The sequence below is a fragment of the Pelodiscus sinensis genome, chromosome 1, assembly GCF_052426305.1.
Source record: "Pelodiscus sinensis isolate ZL-2025 chromosome 1, ASM5242630v1, whole genome shotgun sequence".
NCBI lineage: Eukaryota > Metazoa > Chordata > Testudines > Trionychidae > Pelodiscus > Pelodiscus sinensis.
Window position 1 is genome coordinate 112,114,865 of NC_143052.1, and position 26,411 is coordinate 112,141,275.

The window sequence follows — 26,411 nt, forward strand, 5'->3', positions numbered from 1 at the left end:
ATTTAAATCCCCCGTGCATTTCCCTACTACGACTCATGAAATTTACATGCCCCTTCCGGAAAAGGGGCCAGTGTAGACGTAGCCCTCTTCTGTCTGAAGTGATGGATTTATCTGCTGACCTGGACATCTCTATTCAACCTCTTCTAGTTACTCTTAACTCACAACACACTGGACAAAAGACTACTGGGGACTCCATGTACACATAACTTTTTATTTTTAATAAATTAAGTAGTACAGGCTCAGTCTTTACTCACATATACAGAACAGAAAACTCTGCTGGGCCTGACCAAGTAACAAGCTACACTTGCTGCCTGGGAAAGGGTTGCATGCCTTCTGGTTTAACAGAACACTGAGAAGCCCTTAACGTGGAAGGTTGCTCCTATGGACAGAATGGTACTTCACAATCACAAATATGACTATAACATAGGATTGCAGGACAAGTCAAGAACCCAACTGCATCCATTCTCCACTTGTCAATGGGCTGGTCTTCACCTAATTTTGATCAATGCATTGTAACCACTTGGTAAGTCAGGCAAAGCGCAGCAGGTATGCAAAATCATTCCACTGAAGAACACACATTGGACAATACATTATAGCATTGAAAAGGTAAATTTCTAGGCTTTAAATTATCAGATGCTTTTTCTGCATCTCTCCTCAATATGGCAGTGGAAGAGACTCCACTTTCCTTCAGGCTTAGTCCAAAAACTTCCTGTTGGCATTGGCACCAAAGAGCGCCCCTCGGATTTCTGGCATCATCTGTTGAGAGAGCATGCACACCAGTTAAAGGCTTTATATAGAATGACATATTAATACTAGAATAGTTAAGCAACAAACAGCAACCTAATATGCACAAAAGTTAAGAAATCTTAAACAGCAGTTCCATGCTGGAGTCATGAATGGAGGACTTCCATCAGTGCAGCCAAATCTTGAGAGGATATAGAAGTTTACCCACCAGATACTGGTGGTGCTAGCTCACTGGGAGGAAACAGACAAATGGAATCACTAAAACTGTTTCAGCCTGAGCCAGAGAGATCATCTGTTAAGCTCAAGCTTGTGGTCACCCCATCCAGATTAAATCCATTATCTGCATTCGTTATGGACACCGAAATGCTTTTAGATTAGCTTGCCCTAATTCTCACAATTTAGTCTTTTGAACATAGAGGTCTAGACTGCCAAGACCAAGATTCATCTGAGGCATGGTGGAGTTTGCAAGGTCATGCTTCTATACTGGACTTCAGAAGGCTCTTACACTGTCTAGTGGAATGGTTCTATTACTCATGTACTGCTACTTGTAGTGGAGCTTTATGACCACCACATATTTTTGTACTATTCAGTTAAGAGGATCTTTCAGAACAGTTTAGTTCTTTAGACTTCATAATATCAAGAACCTAGGTAAACATACAACTCTGAAGAAAGAATCTCTTACTGTGGCTGAGATGTGCTCTTCCCCAACCTCCATACAACCGGATAGTTTAATTTTTTTCAAATCTGTCTACTTTTTGCAATCCTTTGCTTGTTACCCATCTAACGAGGCCTGATCCCACAGTAAGTTACTTTGAAGATTAAGAGGATGATTGACCCTAAGGGATGTGGACTTCAAGATGAAGCTTGTTCACTTTACCAACCAAGTGGAACATGGCAAGAAAGCCTAGAACAGCGGTCCCCAACCATTAGAGGCTGCCGGGCGCCAGGGGGTGTGGCCGTTTGCCTGTCGGGCGCCAGAGGGCAGGGACACTTGCGCGCCCGGGGACGGCGACCCCACGCCCCAAGCGCTGCGCACCCGGGGCCCCCCGCGCCGGCGCCCCCCGCCCAGAGCGCGGGTGGCCAATTTGCGGCGCTCCCGGGTCCGGCGCTTACCGTGCACCATATGCCCGGGGCCGGCTCCGGCTCCATGCATGCGCCCCGTGCCTGGGGCCAGGCCAGCCCCAAGCACTTGGCAGGCGCACTGGCCTAGAAGATTGAGTAGGAAAGGATCCAACTCCCTCTAACTCACCTGCTGGGCTAGGAGTTCCAGCCGGCTTTCCAGGGTATTGGAAACCTTGATTTTACCATCACTGTTGTAGATCTCAACACCTCCAGCACTGGAGAGAAGAGAGACATTACAATAAATCTCCACTCAACAAACTGCTACTTTCCAAACTGCTTGAATGCATGTAAAAGACTAATCAATAGAAATGTGTAGTCTCCTTTCTGCCTTCAAAAGGACTCCAATCTTACTCCCCTTACACTGCTTCAGGGGGTAGCCACGTTAGTCTGTACAGGATAAACTTAAACAAATGGTCTGCTAGCACTTTAAGCTACCAAATCAGAAGACCATTTAACTGCACATCCAGTAATTTCATCTATGCCATCAAATGCCAGCAATGCCCCACTGCTATATAAACTGGACAAACTGGACAGTACCGACAGGAAAGAATCAATGGACACAAATCAGATATACGTAAAGGGAACATACAGAAACCTGTTGTGGAATACTTCAATCTACCTAATCACTGTTTAAAAGATCTTCAAATGGCTGTCTTGTCACAAACCAATTCTACTAGACAAATACAGAGAGGTGTTGGAATTACAATTCATTCACAAATTCAATTCTCACTCTGATAGCCTACTCAATCGTGATAATGGATGGCTAGGACATTATCAGCCTAACATTCAATGAAGGTGCCAACACCTGTGTAGATTCTTGCACTTGTACCCTTCCCATCTAATTGCTATCCTTTGATCCTTATCTGCTTTTTTAAACTATCCAGTCTTTAGGTGATTACTGATTACCAGTTCTGCCTATTTGGTTTTCCCTTTGATATTTTTATACACTCCGCTCCTTATTTCCCGCCCCTTCCATTTTTTTTCCCTTCCTCCCTTTCTCTCTTCTCCTATTTATTTTGGGTCTGCACATCCTAAACTCAAAAACTCCGGTCATCTGAAGAAGTGGGCTGTGACCATGAAAGCTCATGATACCATCTACACTAGTGGTCTCCAACCTTTTTACACCCAAGATCACTTTTCAAATCTCAGAACAGGCGAAGATCTACCGCCCCGCCCCTTCCTTGAAGCCCCTCCCCTTCCTTGAAGCCCTTCCCTCTCTATTCTTGTCCTGTCCATCACTTGCTATCCCCAGCCCTTACTTACACACTCTGATAAACAGTTTATTTTTAAATTATGCGATACATACAATTAAAATCACGTGTTTATAGTTATGAAATAAATGGTCTGTTTTTTATTCAGGGGAGTGGGGACAGTTCTGTAGCTGGGGACAGAGTTCGGGGAGTGCGCGCTCGCCTGCCCCGGGGCCAAACTCCCCCGTGCAGGGAAGCCCCGCGCGCGCTCGCCTGCCCCGGGGCCAACCCCCCCCCGCACAGGGAAGCCCCATGCACGCGCCTGCCCCGGGGCCAAACCCCTGCCCCCGTGCAGGAAAGCCTCGCGCGCACGCACCTGCCCAGGGGGCCATCCCCCCCACCTGCGGAGGGAAAGCCACGCGCGTGCCTCCCCCGGGGCCAACCCCCTCCTCCCCAGTGCAGGAAAGCCTCGCGCGTGCGCCTGCCCAGAGGGCCGACCCCCCCCACCCGCGCAGGGAAGCCCCGCACGCGTCTGCCCTGGGGCTAACCCGCCCCCCCCCATGCAGGAAATGTCCCGGCGCCAACCCCCTCCCCGCACTGGGAAGCCCCGGGGCCAAACCCCAGCACACCGGCAGCCAACGCTACCTCCGTCTTCTCTGAAGGTAAGTAGTGGGGTTTCTGGGGGGTGGGAGGGAAATGGGGGCAGGGCTTACAGGACGCCGAGTGAGCGACTGGTCGAGGCCTCGAGATCGACCAGTAGCTCGCGAGCAACCGGTTGGTGACCACGGATCTACACGTTTTGCTAGTCTATCAAGTGCTACCAGACCATTTGTTGTTTTTCAAGTTTATCCCCTTAGGATAGCCTGATGAGGAGGAGGAGATTGCTCTAATATGGGTGTTTGCAGAGCATCTCAACAGATAAGGGTCATTGCCACCTAGTGTTTAAATAGAGGGAAACTACTGAAATGTTACGTAAGAAAAACGATTGACTAACTGAACCTCCTCTCCACCACTGAATACACGTGATGAATTAGGCTACAAGAGCTAATTTTCAGATTTTGGAAAGAGAGGAAAGGTACTATACAGATACCTTCACAAATGTTATTTCTTGTATATTTCTAGCTATATATAACAAGTTCATTCAATCTTGAGTGTAACATTCCAAGTGTTCTTTTCTGTGTTACAAAACAAACTATCTAGCTGTTTTGGAGGACACAGCTTATAAGTGGGACTCCTATAACCCATGTATGCCTCCTCATGATTTTGTTCTTTGCTTTGTGTTGACCCTTAAGCGTGGGCTGCACTTGCATTCCTTTCACCTCTAGCCAACTGACAGGTTGTATTAAGTTTCTAGATGCTATTGACTAGACCAAGCATGCCCCTGTGCAGTGAATTGGTTTGGGGGATGCAAGATAATCATTTAGTTGCCTGGGAAACTGCACAGCAGGCAAGAGGATAGATCTTCAGCATCAGACAAAGCCAACTCCCACAAACTAGTGGCAGATGGTACTCCTTTTGCCATTTCCGTGAGAGAAGTTTGACTCCCTCAACAGTTAACAGTGCAAAAAGCTACTGTATTGCTTACATGTCTTCTGGCAGGAATGTCTGCTGATCAACGTGAACATCAACGTCTTTTTTGGTGGCAGCTTTGTAGACAGGGATACTCTTCTGTACAGCAGCCTAGAATGCAATAGATATCCCACTTCAGGTCAGAGATCTGAAAACAAATGGAATCCTCTACTAGCGTTGCACAGAACTGCCAGCTACTTACTTTGCATTAGTGGAACAGGCATGGAGGGAAAATAATCAAACAATTAAATGCCACAATCTTATTCATTAGTTGAACCTCATTAGGGATGTGGTGCTTAGGAGAAATGATTATTAACCTGTCTATTTTGAAACATTTATTCCTCCCTCAATCTTGAGCCTGTAGCAACTGCCATCATTCTTTATAATTATGGCAGTACCTAAAGTTTGCTAGGGACTTCTCAACCAAAGGAAGACACTGCCCACCTTGAAGTGCATAGAATAATAGAGAGGCAGGGTAAAAATATTTCAAATAAATAAATAAAGCAAATACCTGCTCTCTTCCAACAGAAATGTTTTTCTTGGTAGTGAATCGCCTTACTGCCTTATGATCTTACCTAACAGATTCCAAAACGGGAGAACTTTGCAATCACAATACCATGGCTTTGTTTGTGGAGACATTTTATGCTATTGTAGCCAGAACCCACTTACCTTTACGAGAGAGAGATCCTGTTTCCGGCAACGAACAATCAGTCGGGGCTCAAGGAGCTGGTAGAAACCCTGCATCAAACAATTATATCAACAGGAGATGAAGGAAACTCCCATCACCTTTTAATTGATTCATCAGCCCCTGTAAGTTAGTTACAAGATAAACCAACTTTGTGCTGTTACTTATTACATAAAGCGAAGATGAGAGTTCATTGGTTACAAGTCCCCTTTCTATTATCTTTCTGAAATAGAGCTGGCTATCTATTACTGGACAACCCATGAGAACCTATGGCTTTGATCTTGCAGGAAGTAAACAATCCTGATTTTGGGGTGTAACAGCAACTAAACTGGGACAACCAACCCTCAGTGTTGAGAAAAATGAGAAAAGGCAGGCTAAGAGTCAATAGTCACATACTACACTGAGCAAATATGCAGCTTCTGGTTAAGGCCTGCAGTAGTCTTTGATGTCTGAACAGATACCAATTGTGTCATATGGTTACAGGAATAAGTGGATAGTAGTATAAACCACAGACCACACAGTGCATAAGACTTCTGACCAAGACAAACATTCTTTTCAAAATATAGAGAAGTTGATTTATCCAGAGTGCAAGTGAGCAGCAGTAGGCAGGGTCTCACAGTTAAGTCAGGCAATTAGAAGTAAACTACTGATCCCTGCTATGGAATAAAGTAGATTACAGATTTCAAGGCACCCTCAACATAGAAGGGTCTAAGTCTGACAAAAGGAGAGAAATACTGGATCAAAACCAAGACTTGGAAGATAATAGCAACTGAAACTGCTGAGGAAAAAAAAACTAGAATCACACTGTAAAGAGTTCTCAGCAAAAGGATATAGGGTAATATTTATGATAAGAGCAGTTGCTAGTGGTAGTCACTATAGTTGAAGTACAAGTTTCCATTAAAACCTTTGCTTGCATCTACGAGATTTCCAAAAGTAAAACTTATGGGGCCAAAAGGGTCAGAAGTGGAATGTTTAGAAACTTAAGATAAATATACATGTGATCTAGGTGAGCAGGACCTATGAAAGGAACAAAGCTGCTCAAAGCTATAGCCATACAAGTCTAGATTTGGTATCAAATTGGGAATGAAAGGACTGTGCACTTTCTTAAGTTGGGAGGGAAGGGAAGAGGTTTTCCAGAGTGTACATTTGAAAAGCTCATGTAAGCATGTGCAATAGAAACCTGAAATGTGCACTCCGGAGCTGTGATCTCAAAGACAGGTTACAGTGCAGCAGTTATCCTAAGTTTTTTGTGTGAACATTGTTACTCTCATATTCAGATGAAGATGCTCAAGAATGTAAGCTTTCTGCTCCCCTTACCACTCCACCTCTCAAGTACCCTGGGGCCTGGTGAGCTAAGACTGGAAAGTATAGTTTGAAAGTGGAAGCTTTAAAAATGCCCATTTTAGGTAGTCTCTTAACAGAAGCAGTACTTCTACAGAGGGTTTGTTTGAGGCTAAGGATGCAGTCAGCCTTTTATTATGGCTTGATTACATTACCTGCAGAATCAGTCCATCCAGCAGTGCCTGGTACCTCGCAGTGTCCTTCACCACCTTGGCAAGTCTCTGCTTGGCCTCATGCAGCAAATCCTACAGAAAGAAGAGATCAGGACAACAAAGTCTCCCTGCTTGTCCATTTGGTTCTATACCTACCATCCTCCTATGCTCTTAGTTCAGCTATTTAACCTGCCAATAAGCAAGCTTCTAGTGCAGCTGATAAGTCAATCCAGAGCCTCATCTCTGTGAATGGAACAGCCTTCACAAAAGATTTTCTTTCTACACTACCCTGTTCGGTAGTCAAAGTGAATTTTGACTATAGATTCCTTTTTATAGAAAAGGAAGGTCATAGTACAGTAGAACTTCAGAGTTATGACACCAGAAAAATGAACTGACCAGTCAACTACCTACTCTCCTCATTTGGAACCAGAAGTACACAGTCAGAAGCAGAGACCAAAAAATGTGGGGGAAAAAATAAAGCTAGTATAATACAGTACTGTGTTAAACTAGCTACTAAAAATAAAAGGGGAAACAGCATTATTCTTCTGCATTGTAAAGAATCAAAGTTTTATTAAATCAATGTGTAATTATTAACTTTTGAAAAAAATCACCTTAATATTTTGTTTAAAGTTACAAACAACCATTTCCAAGGTGTTTGTAACTCGGAGTTTCTACTGTATTAAAAAATATGTATCCACTAGCAGTACTAATTCAGTTAACTAATGCTATTCTAGTTGAGTAAGCTTAGGTTGTTTCTCCTACAATGTACTGTAGGACAGCAGATCACAGGGAACTAGTCTGAAGTCAACAAAATGAAAGTCAATAATGATAAATGCAAAGTACTGCACATAGTAAGAAAAAAAAACAAATGCACATTCACGATGGAGAGTAAGTGGCTAGAGAAATGAAGGTGTTATAGTGGCTTGTGAATTGAATGAACCAGTGTGATGCTACTCAAAAAACAAAGCACAAACTAACATTAGCAAGAATTTCAGAGGTGTAGCCAAGTTAGTCTGTAACAGGAAAAACTTAAACAACAAATAGTCTGGCAGTACTTTAAAGACTAACAAAACATGCTATAGATGATATCATGAGCTTTCGTGGGCATAGCCCACTTCTTCAGATGACATACTTCTACATTGAGGTAATTCTCCCATTCTACTCAGTACTGGTGAAGCCTCAGCTGGTGAGCTGTATTCAGTTTTGGGCACCACACTTTAAGAGGTGGGCCAACTGGAGAGAATCCAGAGAAGAGCAACAATAATGGTAAGAAGTTTAGAAAAACCTAATCTATTAAGAGACTGAAAAAAATTGGGCACATTTAGTCTGAAGAGAAGACTGAGAAAAAGACAGCTTAAAATATGTAAAAAGTTTTCATAAGGAAGGTAATCAATTGTTCCCCCTGGCCACTGAGGGCAGGATAAGAAATAATCAGCTTAGATAATTTAGGTTTTCTATTAAGAAAACTTTCTAATCATAAGACTAGTAAATATTGGAACAGGTTGCCTGGGGAGAATGTGGAATCCCCATCACAGGAAGATTTAAAACACTTGTCAGGGATAGTTTAGGTATAAGTTATCCCTACCAGGCTGAGACAGAATTGACAAAGGTGACATCTTGAGTTCCCCTCCTGCCTCATGTTTCTGATTTACTGCAGGCTTAAGAGCAGTGGACTACAACTTTTTTCTCCTACCCCAACATTCTAAAGAAACCTTTCACATGCAAAATGCAAGCCTGCAAAGTGATTGGGGTGTGTGTGTGTAAAATTTCATTTAATCAGCTGAGTAGTAGATGGCATTTCCATCGACTATTTGATTAGCTGATAAGGGGGGAAACCCGCAGTACTGCAGTGGGATTAGCTCCCAGCCCCAGGAGCTAACCCTGCTGTGGCTCTGCCTTTTAAATTTAGTAACAGCTGCCTAGCTTTTACTACGTTTAAAAGGCAGAAGCGCAGCAGGGGACTGGACACAAGCCAGGAATCAGTTGTCCTGGTTTGTGCCTGGTCCCCCACTGTGCCTCTGCCTCCCCGCAGAGATGGTGCTGAGGGGAACCTGCTCTTAAGCTGATTCCCCACCAGCACTGGCTCCTGCTCCCCCACCTTGCTGCCACTGATAGAAGCAGCAAGGGGAGATGGGGGAAGCAACTAGTCAAGCAAATGCTTATCAGGTAGTCAAGTGACTACTTGATAAGCATTTGCTTATCAGGTAGTTGACTACTCAACTAACTGTTTACATCTGTAAAAGTGATCAAAGCATCCGAGAACTGGCCAGCTAGAAGAGTCCATCCTAGGAGAATAGTACAGCCTACAGTAGGTGATATTAAATTTAGACTGAATTTGGTACCAAAGAATAGCAGTATTTTTCTTGTTCTCAAGCTGGCTGTCTCCACTTTTGAGAAGTTAAATACTTTAAGATGGGCAAGAGAGCCTTTGTGGGCCAGGTGATTGGGCCCATGGCCGCCCTGCTGCTCCCTTGCCCTCAGGCCAATAGAGACCGGGGGATGGGGAAGTACACGAAGTCTCCTCCCTCTCTGCAAGGGGTCTACAACACATGAACTGCCACCTGAACTGCTAGCTCTAGGTTCCAGGGGGGACAGGGACACAAAGACTTCATGCACTCCCCCACCCCCTGATCAATCAGGGTCTGTGGGTGAAGGGAACACAGGAAGTGTCCTGGCCCCTCCCCACCCCTGCTCTAAGATAAGTTATATAAAGTACAATCAAAGCAGTATTATACATCCTAAACATGGCCTAAAGAAGACTAATTATTCTAGCACCCCAGTTTGTTCTGCTATTCATTTTTAATAGCTATTCATTTTTAATAGCTCCTAGTGTCCTGTTTTCATTAATAAAAATAAGTACTTTGTTTATCAATCCATTGAAAGACCTCAAACAAGTACAGTTGTTGAGATCTATTGTCTGCTGTAAATTGTGTAAAATGCTGCAGCTGTCAATGTCAGTGTAAATTCTGAAATTAAAGTCTGGATCTTTGGTTTTGAAAAAAAAACATATCATATCACATAGGTCCTTTACCCTGTTTTAGGAATCAATGGTAAAGATTTCTGTTTCTGCCTTCTTACTTTCCTCCCATCTACCAAGTTTTGACTTGAGTACAGTTCTTTCCCTTGTCTCCCCCCCAGTACTGAACTGAAACGTTATAATACATGTATTTCAGCAGATGAAACCCAGTTATGTCCTACTGTAACTTTTAAAACAGAAAACAGATATGGGGAAATATAGACACAAGTGACTCCATGGGGGTAGGAAAGTCTCTGATAAACAAGTATGCATATAATTCTTTGACTGCTAGATTATTAATGAGATCAATCCAAGTTCCCCTAATTGTCAAACCTAGTTATGCCTTCTGCCCTAAAATACAGAATTTCTGGAAGTGCCCATCCCTTACCAGCCAGCCTTTTAGAGACCAAGTAACAACATGGTAAGAAAAGGCTAGTACAATAGGATTTGAAATATTTCAAAATGAGGAAGGAAATGTCTTGCACACCATTCAGAAGCATGTGACTGAGTCAGTTCAAAGCAGGGAGAGATTATCCAACATGGATTGTTTCATGATACAGTTAACTCTTTCATCACCCCTCTCCTCTAATAAACAGTATTAGACTTCTGACCAAATTCATAATGGTTGACAAACAACAGTAGGATAAAAGAATCAAAGATCCTATATCTGTGCTGATATCCTTTCCTACCAACCCTCTTTCAAAAATTTCTCACAAACAGGAGGACTATTCTGATGGCTCAGCAGCATCAGCTAATAACTGATATGGATGCGTGAACACAGTTACATGATTAATTGATACATCTAGGCTTATCGGTTAATCATACTGACTATACGTAAACCTCCCCCCTTGCTGCTGGGGGGAAAAGGAGGGGAAGAAGCAGGAGCTGGTGCCCGTAGGGAGCCAACTCCGCACCACACTACCTTCCACACCAACAAAGAGGCAGCAGCATGGGGCAGGGAGAGCCAGTGCACGTGGGAAGCGGCTTTCAAGCATATTGGCTCCTGCAGAGACACCTGGCCCCCTACTCTGCTGCCACTGGCTCCCGTCTGCCCACCCCCCCCACTAAATGTGTGATCACTAAAATTTCCAGCAGTTATGCATTCACACAAATAAACAATAGTTAACATCCCAAGTCTCAGAAACACATAATACTGTGCTTCAAACAGGACTAAGGACTTTACATATCGTATGATTGGTAGGTTCTTCTCAGAGAAGCTATAAATAGGCATTGGCTACTGTTATCATGGTGAATGCAATAGATATTATCTATGACAAGAGGATTACAGGGTTATCAGTAGTCATCGTCCCTGGTATAAATGGCCCACTAGCTGGACCAAAATGAAAGCTTTTCCATGTATCCTGGGCCACTGTGGAGACAGTTAGTCCACTATGTGGATTTTTTTAGAAGCAGTTGTTAACAGGAAGTGCTTGACAAGCTTGTTGAAACCCAGCCATTCAATATCACAGCATATATTAAGTTCTAGTTGCCTAAAGCAACTTGCCATTTTGTGAGCCTTGTCACCCAGTTCCTCTTTTTGCACTCTGTTGTGTAAGAGACATTTCCCATTCTGTGAATAAAGATCAGCTGCTGTCAAGGCTGGGATTAACCACAGATTGCAACTGAGATTCCAGGCAGACAGATATATCTTCCTCTAAACAGCAAAGTGCAGCTGCGAAAACATGATGAGTTTTATGGTTTTAAAGACAGCTAGCAAAGGCATTTTTAAATGCTTCAAGTACACATCTTACTTGATTATAAAAAATTAGATTTTTATTTAGTGGCTGGATCAGGTAATTCCTTAACTTCTGATGAGGAGAATACACTTTAGAGGCACTATATACTCACTGCAATAAGGTCATCTCTTGCCTTGAGGACCTTCAATCTTGCCTGATTCATCAGGTTGGACATCTGACTGCAAGTTGCATGGAAAAATTGAATCAGTGCTTTGTTTTAGATGGCGATAGTGGCACAACAAATATTTTATTGGCATGTTTTACATGTCAGAGCATCACTGTATGATGTTGAATGGAAGCCTGTTCATTTAGCTGAATTGGCTACAAGAACAGCCATGATAAATTCCTCACTTACTATAAAAACCTTCCTCCACTGAATTTGTGCAAGTGACAACAAAAACAAAAGAACTACTCAAGAGAAACTAGACACCAAGATTAATACTGATAGAATTAGTTATGCCAGAGAAGGAGCAGGTCATAGCATACAGAGTTTGCTAGATATCTATTATCCAGATAGATAAAAGAACCTAAAGAGAACAGCAGGTGTGGTGGGGAGTTATTATCTCTGCATTCTGTCTGGGACTATTTAGAATTAGTCTCTTACTAATGTATCTGAAATTTGCTAGTAAGGCCCCTCACATACCTTCAGCTGCAGAAGAGACAGTTTTCTTCTCTACCTTACTAAAAACCAATCTAGAGTCTCACAACTGGGGAAGATCTGGAGTCTACTACAGGTTGATGTCTCTAGTCTGGCACTCTCTGGACTAGCAACATCCATGGTCCAACCAGCATGATTTTATTTAGCCGGATATCCACTTATGGATATGTCCAAATTTCCTGTGGTCCTATAAGGTTTGTTTATAGCCACTAGTCCTGGTTCTCAGTGTTCTGTGTTATTATTTAGCTCTAATTTACCCCTAAACATTTTCTAACAGCCCCATAAGCAGTGGAAGTATTGGTAATGCGGCTAGACAATATTGACCTCTCATGGTCTGGCAAATTCTCTGGTTCAGTACCGGTCAGGTCCTGAGGGTGCCAAATTAGAGAGGTTCAACCTATATTCCTATCTACCCCCAGCCTCAATTTACTAGGATTGGTTTTCCTATAATGTGCTCCAATGTCTGGTCAGCTTCACATTTCAGAAGAGTTTCCAATTTTGGTGTGTTTGGGGAAAAGTTGTAAAGAGCAGCAATAATGTGTCTGCAGATTCAGGAAGATTACAGTGTCTCAGTCCACATTCAAATAATTTTCTTTTCAACAGTAAGTCTTTAAATATTTTTCTATATGTGAAAACTCAGATTCTGCAGAAATGTTTAGCTACAGCTTCCCTACTTGCTAGAGAAAGATTGAGTACTGCTGGCAAGCTACTAATTTTTCAAGCTCTGTAGCAGGCCAGGCAGCATAAGTGACTTACATCTTCTTCTGCTGTTCAATTTGCTTTTCCTTCTTTTCATAATATTCCATGATTTTCAGTCTTTGCGTCTGCACCAAGCGACCCTTCTCAATGTTGAACTCTTCTTCTGCCTATAAAGAAACAGTTACACCATTGAAATTGAGGTCAACTCCATAGATCTAGAAGATACTCAGTTCACTTCACTGAATTGAAAGACTAGGTGATGAGAGTCAAGGTACTAATTAAGCAAAGCATTTAAGCATGCTCCCTAAATCTCATTGAATTCAGTTCTTTGCTGAACTAAGGCTGTATTATTTGCTGCTCAGTTAATGGTTTTGACAGGAAAGCAAATGATAGGTGCCAGTTTTTATTCCTGAAAACAGGGATGATATAAAATTCTCAAGTATTGGCTAGTGAACAAAGAATAGTAGGTTAACTAGGAGTAACCCGAAATCAACTCCAGGGCACTTGTTCAGTCTGAATTCTAGAACTGGTTTAATCTTTGACTGTAGCAGGAAAGGAGATGGGAGAGATTCTGGGGGAAAAAACAGTAAATAATTGTGCTAAGTTGACAGTTATAATATTTAGTATTATTGAACCGCTTACTGGTAAGCCTTAAACAAAAATACATATGGGAGTTATTGTTTTTTTTAGAGCATAGTTGGTTCTCTCACATGAAAACATGGCAACTGCTGCACACAATTTACAAATACTCAGCTACAAAAATATTGGGAGTCTTGACCATCTACCCATACTTAAGGGCTCAATAGTGCTGGTTTTAGATTTAACAATTAGGAAATCTATTTGATCTGTCACTTTGCATAAGAATTTCTAGTACACTACTGTGTGAATATGCAGTTTAGCACAATCTCCTTTCCAAAAGACATTGGCTATCATGCCAATAAATCCATACTTTAGACCTGTTTATCCAATATGAATAGACATAATTGGCCCCGATGAGTAATATATTTAACCACTAAATGTTAATCAATGGATCTTTACAACTTTGGCATATCATATCCCATTTTGTTAAAAGCATGAATGCTTCTATACCCTCTATTTTTTGTTCCTTAACATAGCTGCAAATCACAGCCAGAAATGGATTAACTGTCCTATTTTGATTCAGGAATGAGAGTGTCCACATGCAGACTTATGCCAAAAAGATGTGAGAATTAAAACCAATGTAGTTATTTTGGGGAAAGTTTGCATGTATATAAACCCTAAATAAAACAATAAATGAATGGGGTCACATTAAATCTGTGTAATGCCACAACATTTAGAGGGACCAATTTAACCCAATCTGTTTTATGCAGAATCTATGTTCATACCACCTTGGGCTTCCCTGAAGTATTAACATGCCAACACATGATCTTGCATACAAATGTGCTTACATCTAGGCATTAATAAGGATACTAAGGGTAGAAAAGTGGCTTCAAATCAGTTTCTTTGTTTGTATTAATCTGGCACAAACTTTATTCAACAGTTAAATTGCTCCACATACAGGAATTACATGACAAAAAACAACAAGGCATCTAGAAATACTATAGAACTGTTTTTGAAGGTATGATTGGGAAGTAACTCAGGATGTCAGATGTGATCCAAAGTTCCTGACACAAACGATCTCATAGCTTTTTTTTTGTTTGTTACCTTGGCATCTATTTCTTCAGCCTTTTCATTGGCTTCCTGCTCGATGAAAGCCATCATATGCTTGATCTGTAACAGAATAGACAGTCAGTTACATTCTGCTGGGAACAGGGATGCAATAGTGTAATTGGTTAATCGACTACCTGATAAGCAAAACTTGTAGGTTAATGCTACAGACTACATACATGCAGCCCTTCCCCCCCCACCAGTACATTTTTTAGCAGACTGACCAGAAGCCTGGCTCAGTCCCAGTTTGCGCCAGGTCTGGGACCTATCCCTGCTGTGTCTCTGCATTTAAAGTGTATTAGGAGCTGAGCGGGCAGGCAACCAGGCTCAGTTCTGAGTCAGGCTGGGTCCAGGAGCTCAGATGCTCCCTGGACGGGGGCTGCTGCTGCCTCTGTGTGAGAGGCAGCAGCACAAGGCAACAGGCAGCCAGTCCACAAGAAGAGATGGTTTTTAAACTGGCTCCCCTTCTGGACCAGCTCCTGCCTGGCACCCCACACCGCTGCCTCTGATACAAAGGCAGCAGTGTGGAATGGCGGGGATTCCTTGAGACTGGGGCCGGCCTCACCCCCAGGCACTATAGAATAGTCGAGTAATTGATAAGAACTCATGAAGTGAATTGACTATTCAATTAACCAATATTTAACATCCCTAGCTGGGAAGCATATGCATCAGAAGCACACTTTTACTTTGAACTCCAAAATATTTCCTCCCTTACCCAATCCCATCTCACAGATAACAGTGGTTCTTATTTTCTGAGAAAGCAAGACTACCTTCTACCTAACAAGCACACAAGTCACTAGAGTTTGGATGAGAAACAGCCAGGGGACAATGTAGACCATGTAACACCATTTTCCTTGATAGGATTAACAGATAATCCAGGGAAGAAAAACATATTTAAAAGTTATGCAGTCATCTGTGATGGGTGGGGAGAAGCTGCCAGAGTTTGATATATATAATTTTTAAAAGTGTGTTATGAACTGCTCCAAGGACCTGTCTACATAAACCTTTCTAGTTAGAACTGTTTAAAAACATTTGACCTGTATACACAGCAGGCAGGGGACCAAGTTAAATACGGTTGTAGCATGTACTGTAAATTGAATTATTTTGTGTGTCAGCTATAAGTTTAGACAAGCCTTGGCATGTTCAATAGCAATCTCAACTACACTGCAACCTGAAACTACATTGTAATCGATTCTGGGCAACAGTATTCTAGTAACTGAGTGGCCTATACCAGTGATGGGCAACGAAGACTAATGAGCGGTCTGCATAAGTGGCCCTCCTTCGTCTCAGTAGACTGAGAGATTCAAATCCAGTGGTGGGCAACCTGTGGCCTATTGTGGTTTCACCTGTGGCCTGTGCACCCCTTCTCTGATTTGCAGTGTTCAAGCTCTGGGAAACAGAAGTATAAATCAGGTGATTTATAGTGATCCAAAAGTGCCTAAAGTGAGGGGAAGGAGTAACTAAGTGCAGGGCCTTAGTGCACAAGAGGCCTAGGGAAAGGGGGCGAACAGAGGGTTTGAGGGCTGCAAGTCAAACCACAATGCCCAACACTGGCCTATACTGTACAGAAGGTTTCAGTATATAGATAGTAGTGAATGGATGGAGACACAGAGTTACATCTTTCTAAAATCCTCTGTAGTAGGGATGTAAAGGTTAATTGATAAGTTTTAATAGGACATTTGGCACGCTTAGTTTTATTTTTGTGAAAGAAAGCTTAGTTTCTCCAGAAATTGATGGCTCTTGCCCAAGAGAGTTTCCTAGCGAAAAAATGCAAGCGGATTTTCCAAGAACTGTATTAGTCTTTGATTAAATTCCCACAGTCGGTAATGTACTAAGTTAGCTTTAGAAGGGCTCTCTTACTATTCGGCCTACTCTAACCGTTCCATCTCAAGTTATAACTCAGCATATGCCAAAAAGTTTGGCTGTGCAAGTGAAAGTAGGGAGCTAGGATAGAATGTTAATTTCTGCAAGGAAAATTGGGATTCTAAGTTACTTTTTATATTTTCATTACACAGTGGTCCTTTGCCAATCAGATTTGCTCAATGAGAGGGGAAGAGATGCAGTAAGTGTTTATGGGAAGTGAGATGAAACTGCTGATCCTGCATCAAACCTGTCTGATCTTCCTATCACTTGAGAGAAAACTTCACTGACCAGCACTGACTGGATCTGTGCAAGCCACACATCACTGTGCACCACTTGCCATTCAGGTCAGACCAGTTTGTTTGCAAGGACACTATTTACTGTCAATGAGAACAATGTGTGTCCTGACTCAAAAGGACAGCTAGACAACTTAAAAGCCAGGTTTTCTCTGGAAATTCACAAAGAAGCAGCATAATCTAAGCTCATGTTGACAGATGATTACTTTCCTTCCAGATCTGAAGTGCAAAAGTCATTAGACAGTTGAAAAAAATGTACAAACTCCAGGAGCCATAAGCAAGTACAGCTTAGCCATTATAATCAAATTAAAGTTTACACCTGATTTCTGCAGGAAAAAAAATCTGATGTTATGTAGAAACACAAGGATGGTGTAGGGTGATCTAATATTTGCACAATAAATATGGTAAAAACAAGATCATCCACAAACACTTCCATTCCATCTTTTTTTTTTTTGTCTTCAGAGGTCACCAGATACTTTAGCAACCCCCCCCCCAATCTGCTGTCAACCAAGAAGCTTCCAAAGCTACTGGGAGATGTGTTGAACTTCCAACACAAGTGTTTTTTTTTTAAGTAATTATTCAGTCTGCACTCAGAGCCCTTATTCACTAACTAGTGTAGGTATTATTCATAGGATTTTCCAGTTGCTGTTCTCCATGGTGTAAGGCTGTCACCATTTTTCCTTCTGCAGCCACTCATTTAAATGGGGGAAGGGAGAGGTTTCTTTCCCAGTTACCTCTACCAGGAGTGTAGCAACAGGTTACCGCTACCAGTCAGCCAGGGACTGAGACAGCTTTTATTTTTGTTGACTAGTGCTGTCACGAACAGTTTCATACCTTGACAAAACCCATGTCCGCTTCGAATGAAGAGAGACAAACAAGCATCTCTTCCTAGCCCGGGCTTTGGTGACGAACGCAGGCCCTCCGCTGTTGGGAATGGCTAAAGCCCCCCCAGCCCCTAGCGGTCTAGCCCCGTGGCCACTCGGCCCTGCAGCACGGATGTGTTCAGCCCCGCCACGATGCGGGGGGAGGGGGGGAGCTCTGTGGCAGCAGCTGCGGCAAGGTGGCACAGCCCCTACGGGCAGGACACGAGGGGGAACGGAAGCTGGGAAAATACCTGGACCCGTGGCCCTGAACTCTGCCTCTTCCCCACCCCGCGAGCACCACGCGGCCCTGAAGAGGCGTAGCCCCCCCCAGCGTGAACCTGCTCCCGCAGCCCGGCCCCGCGACCCTGGCACAGCCCAGGCGAGGGCACCAGGGTCGGGGAGCAGCAGCCCCAGCACCGGAAAGAAGCCGACCCGGCCCGGCCGAGGCTCCCGCGCGCCTGGTACCTGCTTCTGGACATCGGCGTCGCTAAGCGCCATGGCTGCGGCGAGGCGGGCGGGCGCGCGGGGAGAAGGGCGGCGGGCGGCGGTTGCTGGGATCACTCCGAACTCTTTAGGATCACGCGGAATCAAATCCGGGTCGGGTCACAGATGTGGAGTGGGCGGGGGGGGGTGAGTGCTGCGTCACTCCAGCCACGCCCACCACCACTGGCCTGCGCCAATAGGAGCCGAGGAGCGCGGGGAGGGGTCTGTGAGAGAGAGCGAGCGAGAGAGAGAGAGAGATATTTCATGGCGCATGCGCGCTAGAGCCCTCTAGTGGGCCTGACTTGGTCACCGTGTTGGGTTCAGCCCCAGCTAGGCGCTGGGGGTTTGATTCCTGTCGTAGTCAGACCAGCCCGGAACAAACCTGTCAGTGTTATGAGGTGACACAGCCGTGATGCCTCATGACCCAGCTCCATGGGGGCTGCGGCGCTCAGCAAAGCAGTGTGGATCACTTGCTCTATCCGGTGTTTCTCTTACAGCCCAACCCCCTGGAATCATTTTGCCACTGGAAAAAAATAGAAAAAAATAATTAGTTGCCATGAAAGTTCAAAAACCTGACCTGGATGTTCCTGAAAAAGCCCCACACCAGAAGACAAATAAAGTATCTGACATTACAGTAGAGTCCAGATTATCCGACCTTTGATAATCTGACACTCCGCTTTATCCGACCCTGCAGCTCCCAGGGACAAAGCGGTGCTGGCAGGAGCAGCTCCAGAGCGTGGGCTGGGAGAATGGCCCCGCTCGCTGCCCCTGTCACTCTCCTGGAGACGCTGATGCCGCTCCTGCCAGCGCCGCTTCGTTCCCCAGGAGCTGCAGGGTTGGATAAAGCATGGGCGGGAGAATGGCCCCGCTCGATGCCCCATCGCTCTCCTGGAGCTGCTGATGCCTGCAGCTCCCGGGGACAAAGCGGCGCCGGCAGGAGCATTAGCGGCTCCAGGAGAGTGACGGGGCAGCGAGTGGGGCCGTTCTCCCTGCCCGTGCCTTGGAGCCGCTGATGCCTGCAGCTTCCAGGACAAAGCAGTGCCGGCAGGCATGGCATCAGCGGCTCCAGGGCACGGGGCGGGAGAATGGCCCCACTTGCTGCCCTGTCGCTCTCCTGGAGCCGCTGATGCCGCTCCTGCCGACGCCACTTTGTCCTTGGAAGCTGCAGGCATCAGCAGCTCCAGGGCGCGGGGCAGGAGAACGGCCCCGCTCGCTGCCTCATCGCTCTCCTGGAGCCGCTGATGCTGCTCCTGCCGACGGCTGCTTCATCCCCTCCCTGTAGCACCTGGGGACGAAGCAGCGCTAGCAGGAGCGGCATCAGTGGCTCCAGGAGAGCAACAGGGCAGCGAGCGGAGTCGGGCGCTCGGGAACTGCAGGGAGAGAAGGGGCCAAGGCCAGGGCCAGGAAGGGATGGGGCCAGGATATATACAGTAGAGTCGCTATCATCCGACATATTCGGTAATCCGACCACATGTTGGTCCTGTTTAGGTCGGATAATTGGGACTCTACTGTATTTTGTCAAATCTCATCAGTATTTTTCAGTGCGTTGGATTGGCAATATCGGTTTGCATGGGTGGAGGGAGCATTTCAGACACGTGTTAGTATGGAAGAATATAAGAAACGAAAAACAGAGAGCCTTAAGGTGGCAAGAGACTGGGCAAGATGAAGCATATGTGGATTATTAACAACTCTTAGGAGTACAGAGGGCTGCTATATTTTTATGGTGAGAGCTACAGTTCTAAAATATCTTTACTGGTTGATGGTTTTACCCAGGAAAGCTTATGCCTTGATAAATCTGTTAGAATCTAAGGTGCCACAGAACTCCTCATTGTTCTGATAATTAAAGAAGTACTTCAGGGATACAATAATTAGATTTGTTACCTCCTGACTCTTGCCTTATCTTTTGATACCTTCAGGCATTCTTCATCTAGCTTGTTTGGGAGCATTCTCAAATACTGTGTCCATTTATACAATGACCAAGAAATGTGTTAGGGTTTGGTTTTTTTTTTTTTTCATTTTCTTTCTGGGTGTCCAGTTTTAAAACAGCTTTTTCTAGCCATATATTTATTCTGGTTTGCAGAATTACTGGAAAAATAGCAATATTCAGTTACATACTGAATTTTTTTCATATCCATACTTTTGGGTTGTCTCTGTTTATTGAACATTTATATTGCCTCAAACCAAATAATGTTCTGACAAAATCTGGTTATTTTAACTCCTCTAATTAAATAAGAGCACAAGACATTGTGGCAGTTTTTTGAATTAATCTTTATGAAAGTTGTCAATCATTAAATACAGAAGAACGTATTATACGCAGATTTTTTTAGAAAGAAAAGGGTTTTATAATGAAGGAAGCAACTTGGACATTATAACACAATCATATTTAAAGTAACTTCACAAAGAATCAGAACAGTACTATTTTTAGTGTTGGTTGTCCAAACAAAGGTTTCACTTTACTCTCTCCATGTACTGTACTTCATTTTTTAAAAAAGATTGTGGGCTTGCTATTTCTTTCTTAGCTATCCTGAAATTCTGTAAAATATAATTTGTACTTGTGGACTGGATCACAGAAATGCAGTTAATTTTTTTTACGCTTCTGTCATCTTTATTTCAAATAACTTTTTTTCTGCAGGACTTCCTAAGATCATAAACAAGTATACAATCATAAACAAGTATACAATTGGAATAATATTTTTAATTTTTTTTATCATAACATGTATGTGTACCACTGCTCTCTGTGGATGGAATATGAGATGTTCTTGTTTGTGTAATCATCATAATCAAACACACATACTGTACCGAGGACGGTTTCACTGACCAGACAGAGTGGCTTGGTTGATGGCATTGCATCAGACATCATGTAGTGAAGTACTCAGATCTGACTCAATCTTACAAATCCATAAATCTCTGAAGAAGGCTCAGAAGTGTCCCTAAAGAGCATGAGAATACAGCATAAGAGGGCATTTTGTCCATCTAGGCGACATGGCTGATGAGCATGCAACATCAATTTTTAATAAAATGAGTGATTGAAGAAAGGACAGATTTCTGCCTGATGTGACATTTCAGTCAAAGTCAAACCAGTTTATACTTAGTATTTAATACTGACAGTACACATGGAATGCCTCTAGTAGCTCTGAGTCTGCCTGGAAATTATGTGTGCAAGAGAGATTATGATGCTATCTAATGGCACAATTTACAAACTACTTATTGAACTCTAAAAGTGTTCCACCAACTAAGTATGAATGTCTAAGTGTTGCAGATCCTGTCATTCTCCAATCTCTGAAGCCCAGTGATAAGCATCTAAAAGTTTATGTGGGATAAAGACAAATTTGGGTCTTACACAGGATTGTCAATTTCAACAATCATAGTTAGATGTAGTATGTTCAACAAAAATTAGCCTTTTTTGGAACAATGTCCTTACAGTATTTTGTTGTCATATAGAAAATACATCTCCACAGCATAATATTTTCCTAGACGCACAAGTGATATGAGGCTGAGTAAGCTAAATTTGTGGGGTAGGACTGACAATGACTTTGATAGGTGTCAGTTCTCTTCAAGCAATCCCACTTGTGGAGTTCCCAGGTCACATAAATAATGTGTTGAGCCTGTTACATTTGGGATTGTTATTGAAAGCTGCTTCTCAGAGCTAGGGATGTAAAATCCTGTTTAATTTGTTAACTGATTAAAAACTGATTACATGGCAGGTAGGTGGGGACCCACTCCAGCCTGGCTTGCTGTGGACCGGCTCCAGGCAGCCCTGCTAGGCTGAAGCAGCACCTACCTGCAGGCTGGGAGTTGCTCCAACCCCCACCGTTTAAACAGAATCAGTAAGCATCACCTATTAAACCATCTTGTTAGTCTTTAAAGTGCTACACAGTCCTGTTTTTTGTTTCAGCTACACCAGACTCACACGGCTACATTTCTACCATTAAGGGTGATACTTATGAGTTAATTGGTTAACCTGTCACATCCTTACTCGGAACGCTGCTTTTCTATTCATTTTGTACACAACATCTTTCACGAAGTTGCTGCTTTATAAACAATAATAGCGAGCAACTGTGTATTAGATGCAATGTTTTTTCTGCTGCAGTCTGGTGAGCTATTTGCTGGGTTAAGACTCTTATTGCCACGGCCAGGACAATGTTTTTTAGGGAGGCACGTTTCAGTTCAGTGGAAGAGCTCGTTTTGGTGAGGCGGAGCTGGGCAGGAGCGCGGATTGTTTGGTTTTGGATTCTGGGATAAAGATGTGGAATATTGGAAATATGAATGAGACAGAAGGACGTGGGGGCAGATGATGCCCACCCAGCTTCACCGAGGGCAGTGGGGGCAGGGCGACGCAGGGCAAGGCGATCCCAGCCCAGTCCCGCTGGGGCCGTGCGCTCGGATTGGCGGGCTCAGCGTCTCCGTCTGCTGGGCCGGCGGGAGGGAGCCTGAGTCACGTGCTGAGCGGGGGTGACGCGGCTCTAGCTGGGCCGGGGCAGCGAGCGAGGCTGACACCAAACCCCGACCCCGTCTGCTCGCCGCCATGACAGGTAGCGAGGCGGAAGTCACCCGCTGGGCTGAGGAAAGGGGTTTGCGATCGCCGTCGCGTGGAGGTCACGCGACGCCAAGTGTCGTTCCGGTGCCTGCGTGACGTGACCACGCGAACGTGACCTGATGCCCTTTCGCTCCCCTCCCCCCCCCGTCCATCATGGCGGCCTTTGTAATTTAGGGCAGCTGGGAGCGCCGCGCGCACGTACCGCCTGCAGGCAGCGCTTCGCTGCCCCCGCCTCGCGAGACTCAGGTAAGGGGGTCTGCACTTAGGCGCGCGCCCCTCGTCCCCCCCCCTCCTCGGCGCGCGTGCGCAAGCGAGAGCGTCTTCCCCCCTCTGCGGGCGGGGCGGATTCGGTACCCTGAGAACTTTCGGGGCGCGCGGGCGGGGGGAGTCGAACGAGAGGTGGTCACGAGCTGCTCGCGAGCCCTGGCGGGGAGGAGGGGGCTGTTAGTACTGGCCACTGCGCGAGAGGACTCCCCCAAGCCATTCATCCACTGGTTGCCTCATCCAGTGGTGTGACCCCCCCCCCCACCCAAAGTGACTGACTGATTCCTGCCTGGGGGGCAGGGAGTCTTGCTCGTCTCCAGCCCCGTCTGCCACATGAGCCTGGAGGGGGACGTGCCAGAAGCCCTGAAAGGGACAATTCTTTTTCACTCTTCAGCTACTTAGTTTGCACATGCTCAGGTATCCTGGCCATGTAATTCCTAGACACAATACCATTCTTCCCTCCCTGAGCTTTGAGAGAGGTGACCTGATACAGGAATAGAGACGCCTACCGCTCTCTTTATGGGCCCCACATTGCAGAGTGAGCATTGTTACAAAACCTATAATGATGCCATTTGTAGCGATCTTACTAAACGGAGTGAAATCTCTGTACACACGTTTAACCGGCCAGGTATGTCGCTCAAATGTTAATGTTTAAATATATGGGACGAATGTGCTGGTTTTTTTTTTTTTTTTTTTTTTGCAGGACAACATACTTTGTGTATAGAATAAAAAGTAATCAAATATCTAAGTATGTAAAATTTCAATTAATTGGCTGATTGAATAGTCGATGTGGGTGCCTCTGCCTTTGAAGGTGAAATCGCTGTGGGGAGCACAGGGCCAGTGAGGGACTGCTTGAGTTCCCCGTTGGCCTCCTGTTCCTTGTGGTGTTTCAAAGTGGCAACACTGTATGGAGCCCGGGCTCAGGGGGGGAGTCCCCACTTGATGCTGGGCTGCATTCAGCGTTGCCACTTTGAAGCACCCCCTTTTGCCCCCGCTCTCTTCTGATAGAAGCAGCAGAGTCGAGGGAGCGACAGTCAACTATCCAATGAGCATTTGCTTATCAGGTAGTTGATTAGTTGTTCGCATTCCTAATAAGTATCTCTAGTGGGCTGTTACTGCCAGGCCTACACTAAAGAGGAAGGTTGAATTAATATACCTAACTCCAGCTACGTTAATTACATAGCTGGAGTCAGCATACCTTAATTTGAATTTTCCCGCAGCGAGAGGCTAACAGGAGCAAAGGCTCTTCTTGGTTTGCCTTACTCCAAGCAGGAATACCAGGTGCTGCTGGGAGGAAGGGTGCCCTCTGAGTTTGATTTAGCAGGTCTTTACTAGACCCACTAAGTCAAACTCCAGAAGATAGATTGCTTCAGTATTGATCTTCCCCCTGGAGGAGACATGATCTCAGGCGGGGTTTACTCTAAAGGGGAAGGTTGAATTGAGATATGTAACTCCAGCTACATTAATTGCGTAGCTGGAATTAACGTACCTTAATTCAAGTTTCTCCACTGTCCCCACAGTGGGAGATCAATGAGAGCAAAGGTTCCCATCCACTTCCCTTGCTCCTTGCAAGAGCAGGAGTACCAGCCATGACTGTTTACTAGACCCTCTAAATTGAACTCCAGAAGATAGACTGCAGCAGAGTCAATCTTCCTTGGAGTGAAGACATGGCCTGAGGGAAGTTTCAAATGTAAACACAAAGAATAGTGTGGAGGATCTGAATGGGAAATTATTAAGTACTATGTAGACCAGATGGCTGAAGGATGTGACTATTTGCTACACAGGTATATGTGCCTGCATTAGAGTACTTATACTGATATAGCATATGGCATATGATTTCTGTGGTTTTGATCATGCCTACCTTACTGATTAATTTATTGCTTTCATTTAGTTTTTTTGCCATTTCTCTAGATACTTATTCCTCATTCATTTCTGTAATATCTGTGCATTCTTTAAGGACTGCTCAGCTATCCCACTGACTATATTTGTGTGAATGCTTTTAAACTAATATACAAATTGGTTGTCATATTTTGCCTATTTTAAAATGTATGCAACATGAAATTAAATGGCATTGCAAACTTCTGTACAGTGAATGACTGAAAATTGCAATACAGGCAGTCCCCGAGTTACGCGGATCCGACTTATGTTGGATCCGCAGTTACAAATGGGGATTTTCTCGCCCTGGAGGACTGGAGCGGCGGGACACCTGGTCCCGCCGCCCGCCTCCTCCGGGGTGAGAAAAGCTGCTCCCCGTCTCCCTGGTCTGCTGGGGGAGCCAGCAGACCAGGGAGATGGGGAGCAAAGTGGTGGAGGACCCGGGGCCGGACCGGCGGTGCTTTCAGCTGATCTGGAAGCGCCGCGGGTCCGGCCCGGGTCCTCCACCGCTTTGCTCAGTGTCTCCCTGGTCTGCTGGGGGGGACACAGCTAGTGCCCCCCCCCAGCAGACCAGGGAGACGTGGAGCAAAGCCCGGGGCCTGTGGTAGAGCAGGTGGGGCGCTGCTGGTTGGTCCCGCAGCACCGCTCCTTGGCGCTACTGGACCAACCCGGCAGCACCCCAGCTGCTCTTCCCCAGGGGTCCTGATTCAGCCGCTGCTGATCAGTTTCAGCAGCGGCTGACTTGGGGACGCCTGGGGCAGAGCAGCTCGGGTGCTGCTGGGTTGCTCCAGTAGCGTGGCCGCTCCTCGGGCTTCCTGGAATCAGCTGCTGATCAGTTTCAGCAGCAGCTGACTTGGGGACGCCTGGGGTTCTTAAGTTGAATCTGTATGTAAGTCGGAACTGGTGTCCAGATTCAGCCGCTGTTGAAACTGATCAGTTTCAGCAGCGGCTGAATCTGGATGTCAGTTCCGACTTACATACAGATTCAACTTAAGAACAAACCTACTGTCCCTATCTTGTACGTAACCCGGGGACTGCCTGTACTTAAGTTAATGAACAATGGGTTTCTAATGATTTATCCACATCATGGTTTAGGGTCAAAGTTAGCAAAAGGTTGAGAACCTCTTCATTAAGTCATTTAATTGTTTTTTTAAAAAAATTAAAACATTTGTTATGGAAGAATTCAATGGAAGAATTCAATTAAATGAACATTCTAAGGTTAACAAAAACAAAGCATCAACTGAATAACTACCACAGGACTTTTTACTGTTTTCCAGTACCTTCATCTTTGTTTAACTTGAAAAACAAAGGCAGTGTGGGTGAGGTAATATCTTTTATTGGAGCAGCTTTGTTTGGTGAAAGATGCAGGCAGGCTCAAGACTTCTTACCCCCTCCCCCACCTGGGGTCATGTAGTATTTTTTGTTGTCAAAGGGGGTTGCGGTGCAATGAAGACTGAGTACTCCTGCAATATACAGATTACCGTTTCCTAACATGCTAAAAATGTACAATTAAGAATCTGAAAATATTAGTCCATATAGTTGTTTAAACAAATATATAGGTATAGTGTACCCTTCAGTGTAGCAAAAAGATATACCGTGTGTCATGTAAAAATTATTTAGTTGTTCAAAAGTTTC

The 26,411-nt window shown here is 44.6% G+C and overlaps 2 protein-coding genes across 3 annotated transcripts in view; one reads left to right on the plus strand and one right to left on the minus strand.

Moving 5' to 3' along the window:
* Positions 1–197: 197 nt before the first annotated feature.
* On the minus strand, positions 198–18,244 carry ATP6V1E1 (ATPase H+ transporting V1 subunit E1). Its single transcript, XM_075896800.2, has 9 exons — positions 18,083–18,244; positions 14,596–14,661; positions 12,970–13,079; positions 11,668–11,734; positions 6,807–6,896; positions 5,295–5,363; positions 4,642–4,736; positions 1,994–2,081; positions 198–756 (listed from the first exon to the last, which is right to left on the minus strand). Exons 1-9 carry the CDS (start codon positions 18,113–18,115, stop codon positions 694–696), a joined length of 681 nt encoding a protein of 226 aa, XP_075752915.1. The 5' UTR covers positions 18,116–18,244; the 3' UTR covers positions 198–693.
* Positions 18,245–22,577: 4,333 nt separating this feature from the next.
* BCL2L13 (BCL2 like 13) overlaps positions 22,578–26,411 on the plus strand; it is a 75,048-nt gene continuing 71,214 nt past the window's right edge. Inside the window, exon 1 of one of the 2 annotated variants that reach the window (XM_075896823.2) lies at positions 22,578–22,883. The gene's annotated coding sequence lies outside the window, so the exon portion shown is untranslated. The remainder of the gene's footprint in view (positions 22,884–26,411) is intronic. The other variant, XM_075896812.2, reaches the window with a different exon arrangement.

Bases quoted from the DNA above. Each gene is read 5' to 3' on its own strand.
- ATP6V1E1 (XM_075896800.2), bottom strand. From the start codon at position 18,115: ATGGCGCTTAGCGACGCCGATGTCCAGAAGCAG. The intron at 11,735-12,969 runs GTAAGTCACTTA...TGCAACTTGCAG, and splicing joins ATTGAACAGCAGAAGAAGAT to TCAGATGTCCAACCTGATGA. The intron at 2,082-4,641 runs GTAAGCAATACA...TCTTCTCTCCAG, and splicing joins ACATTCCTGCCAGAAGACAT to TGCTGGAGGTGTTGAGATCT.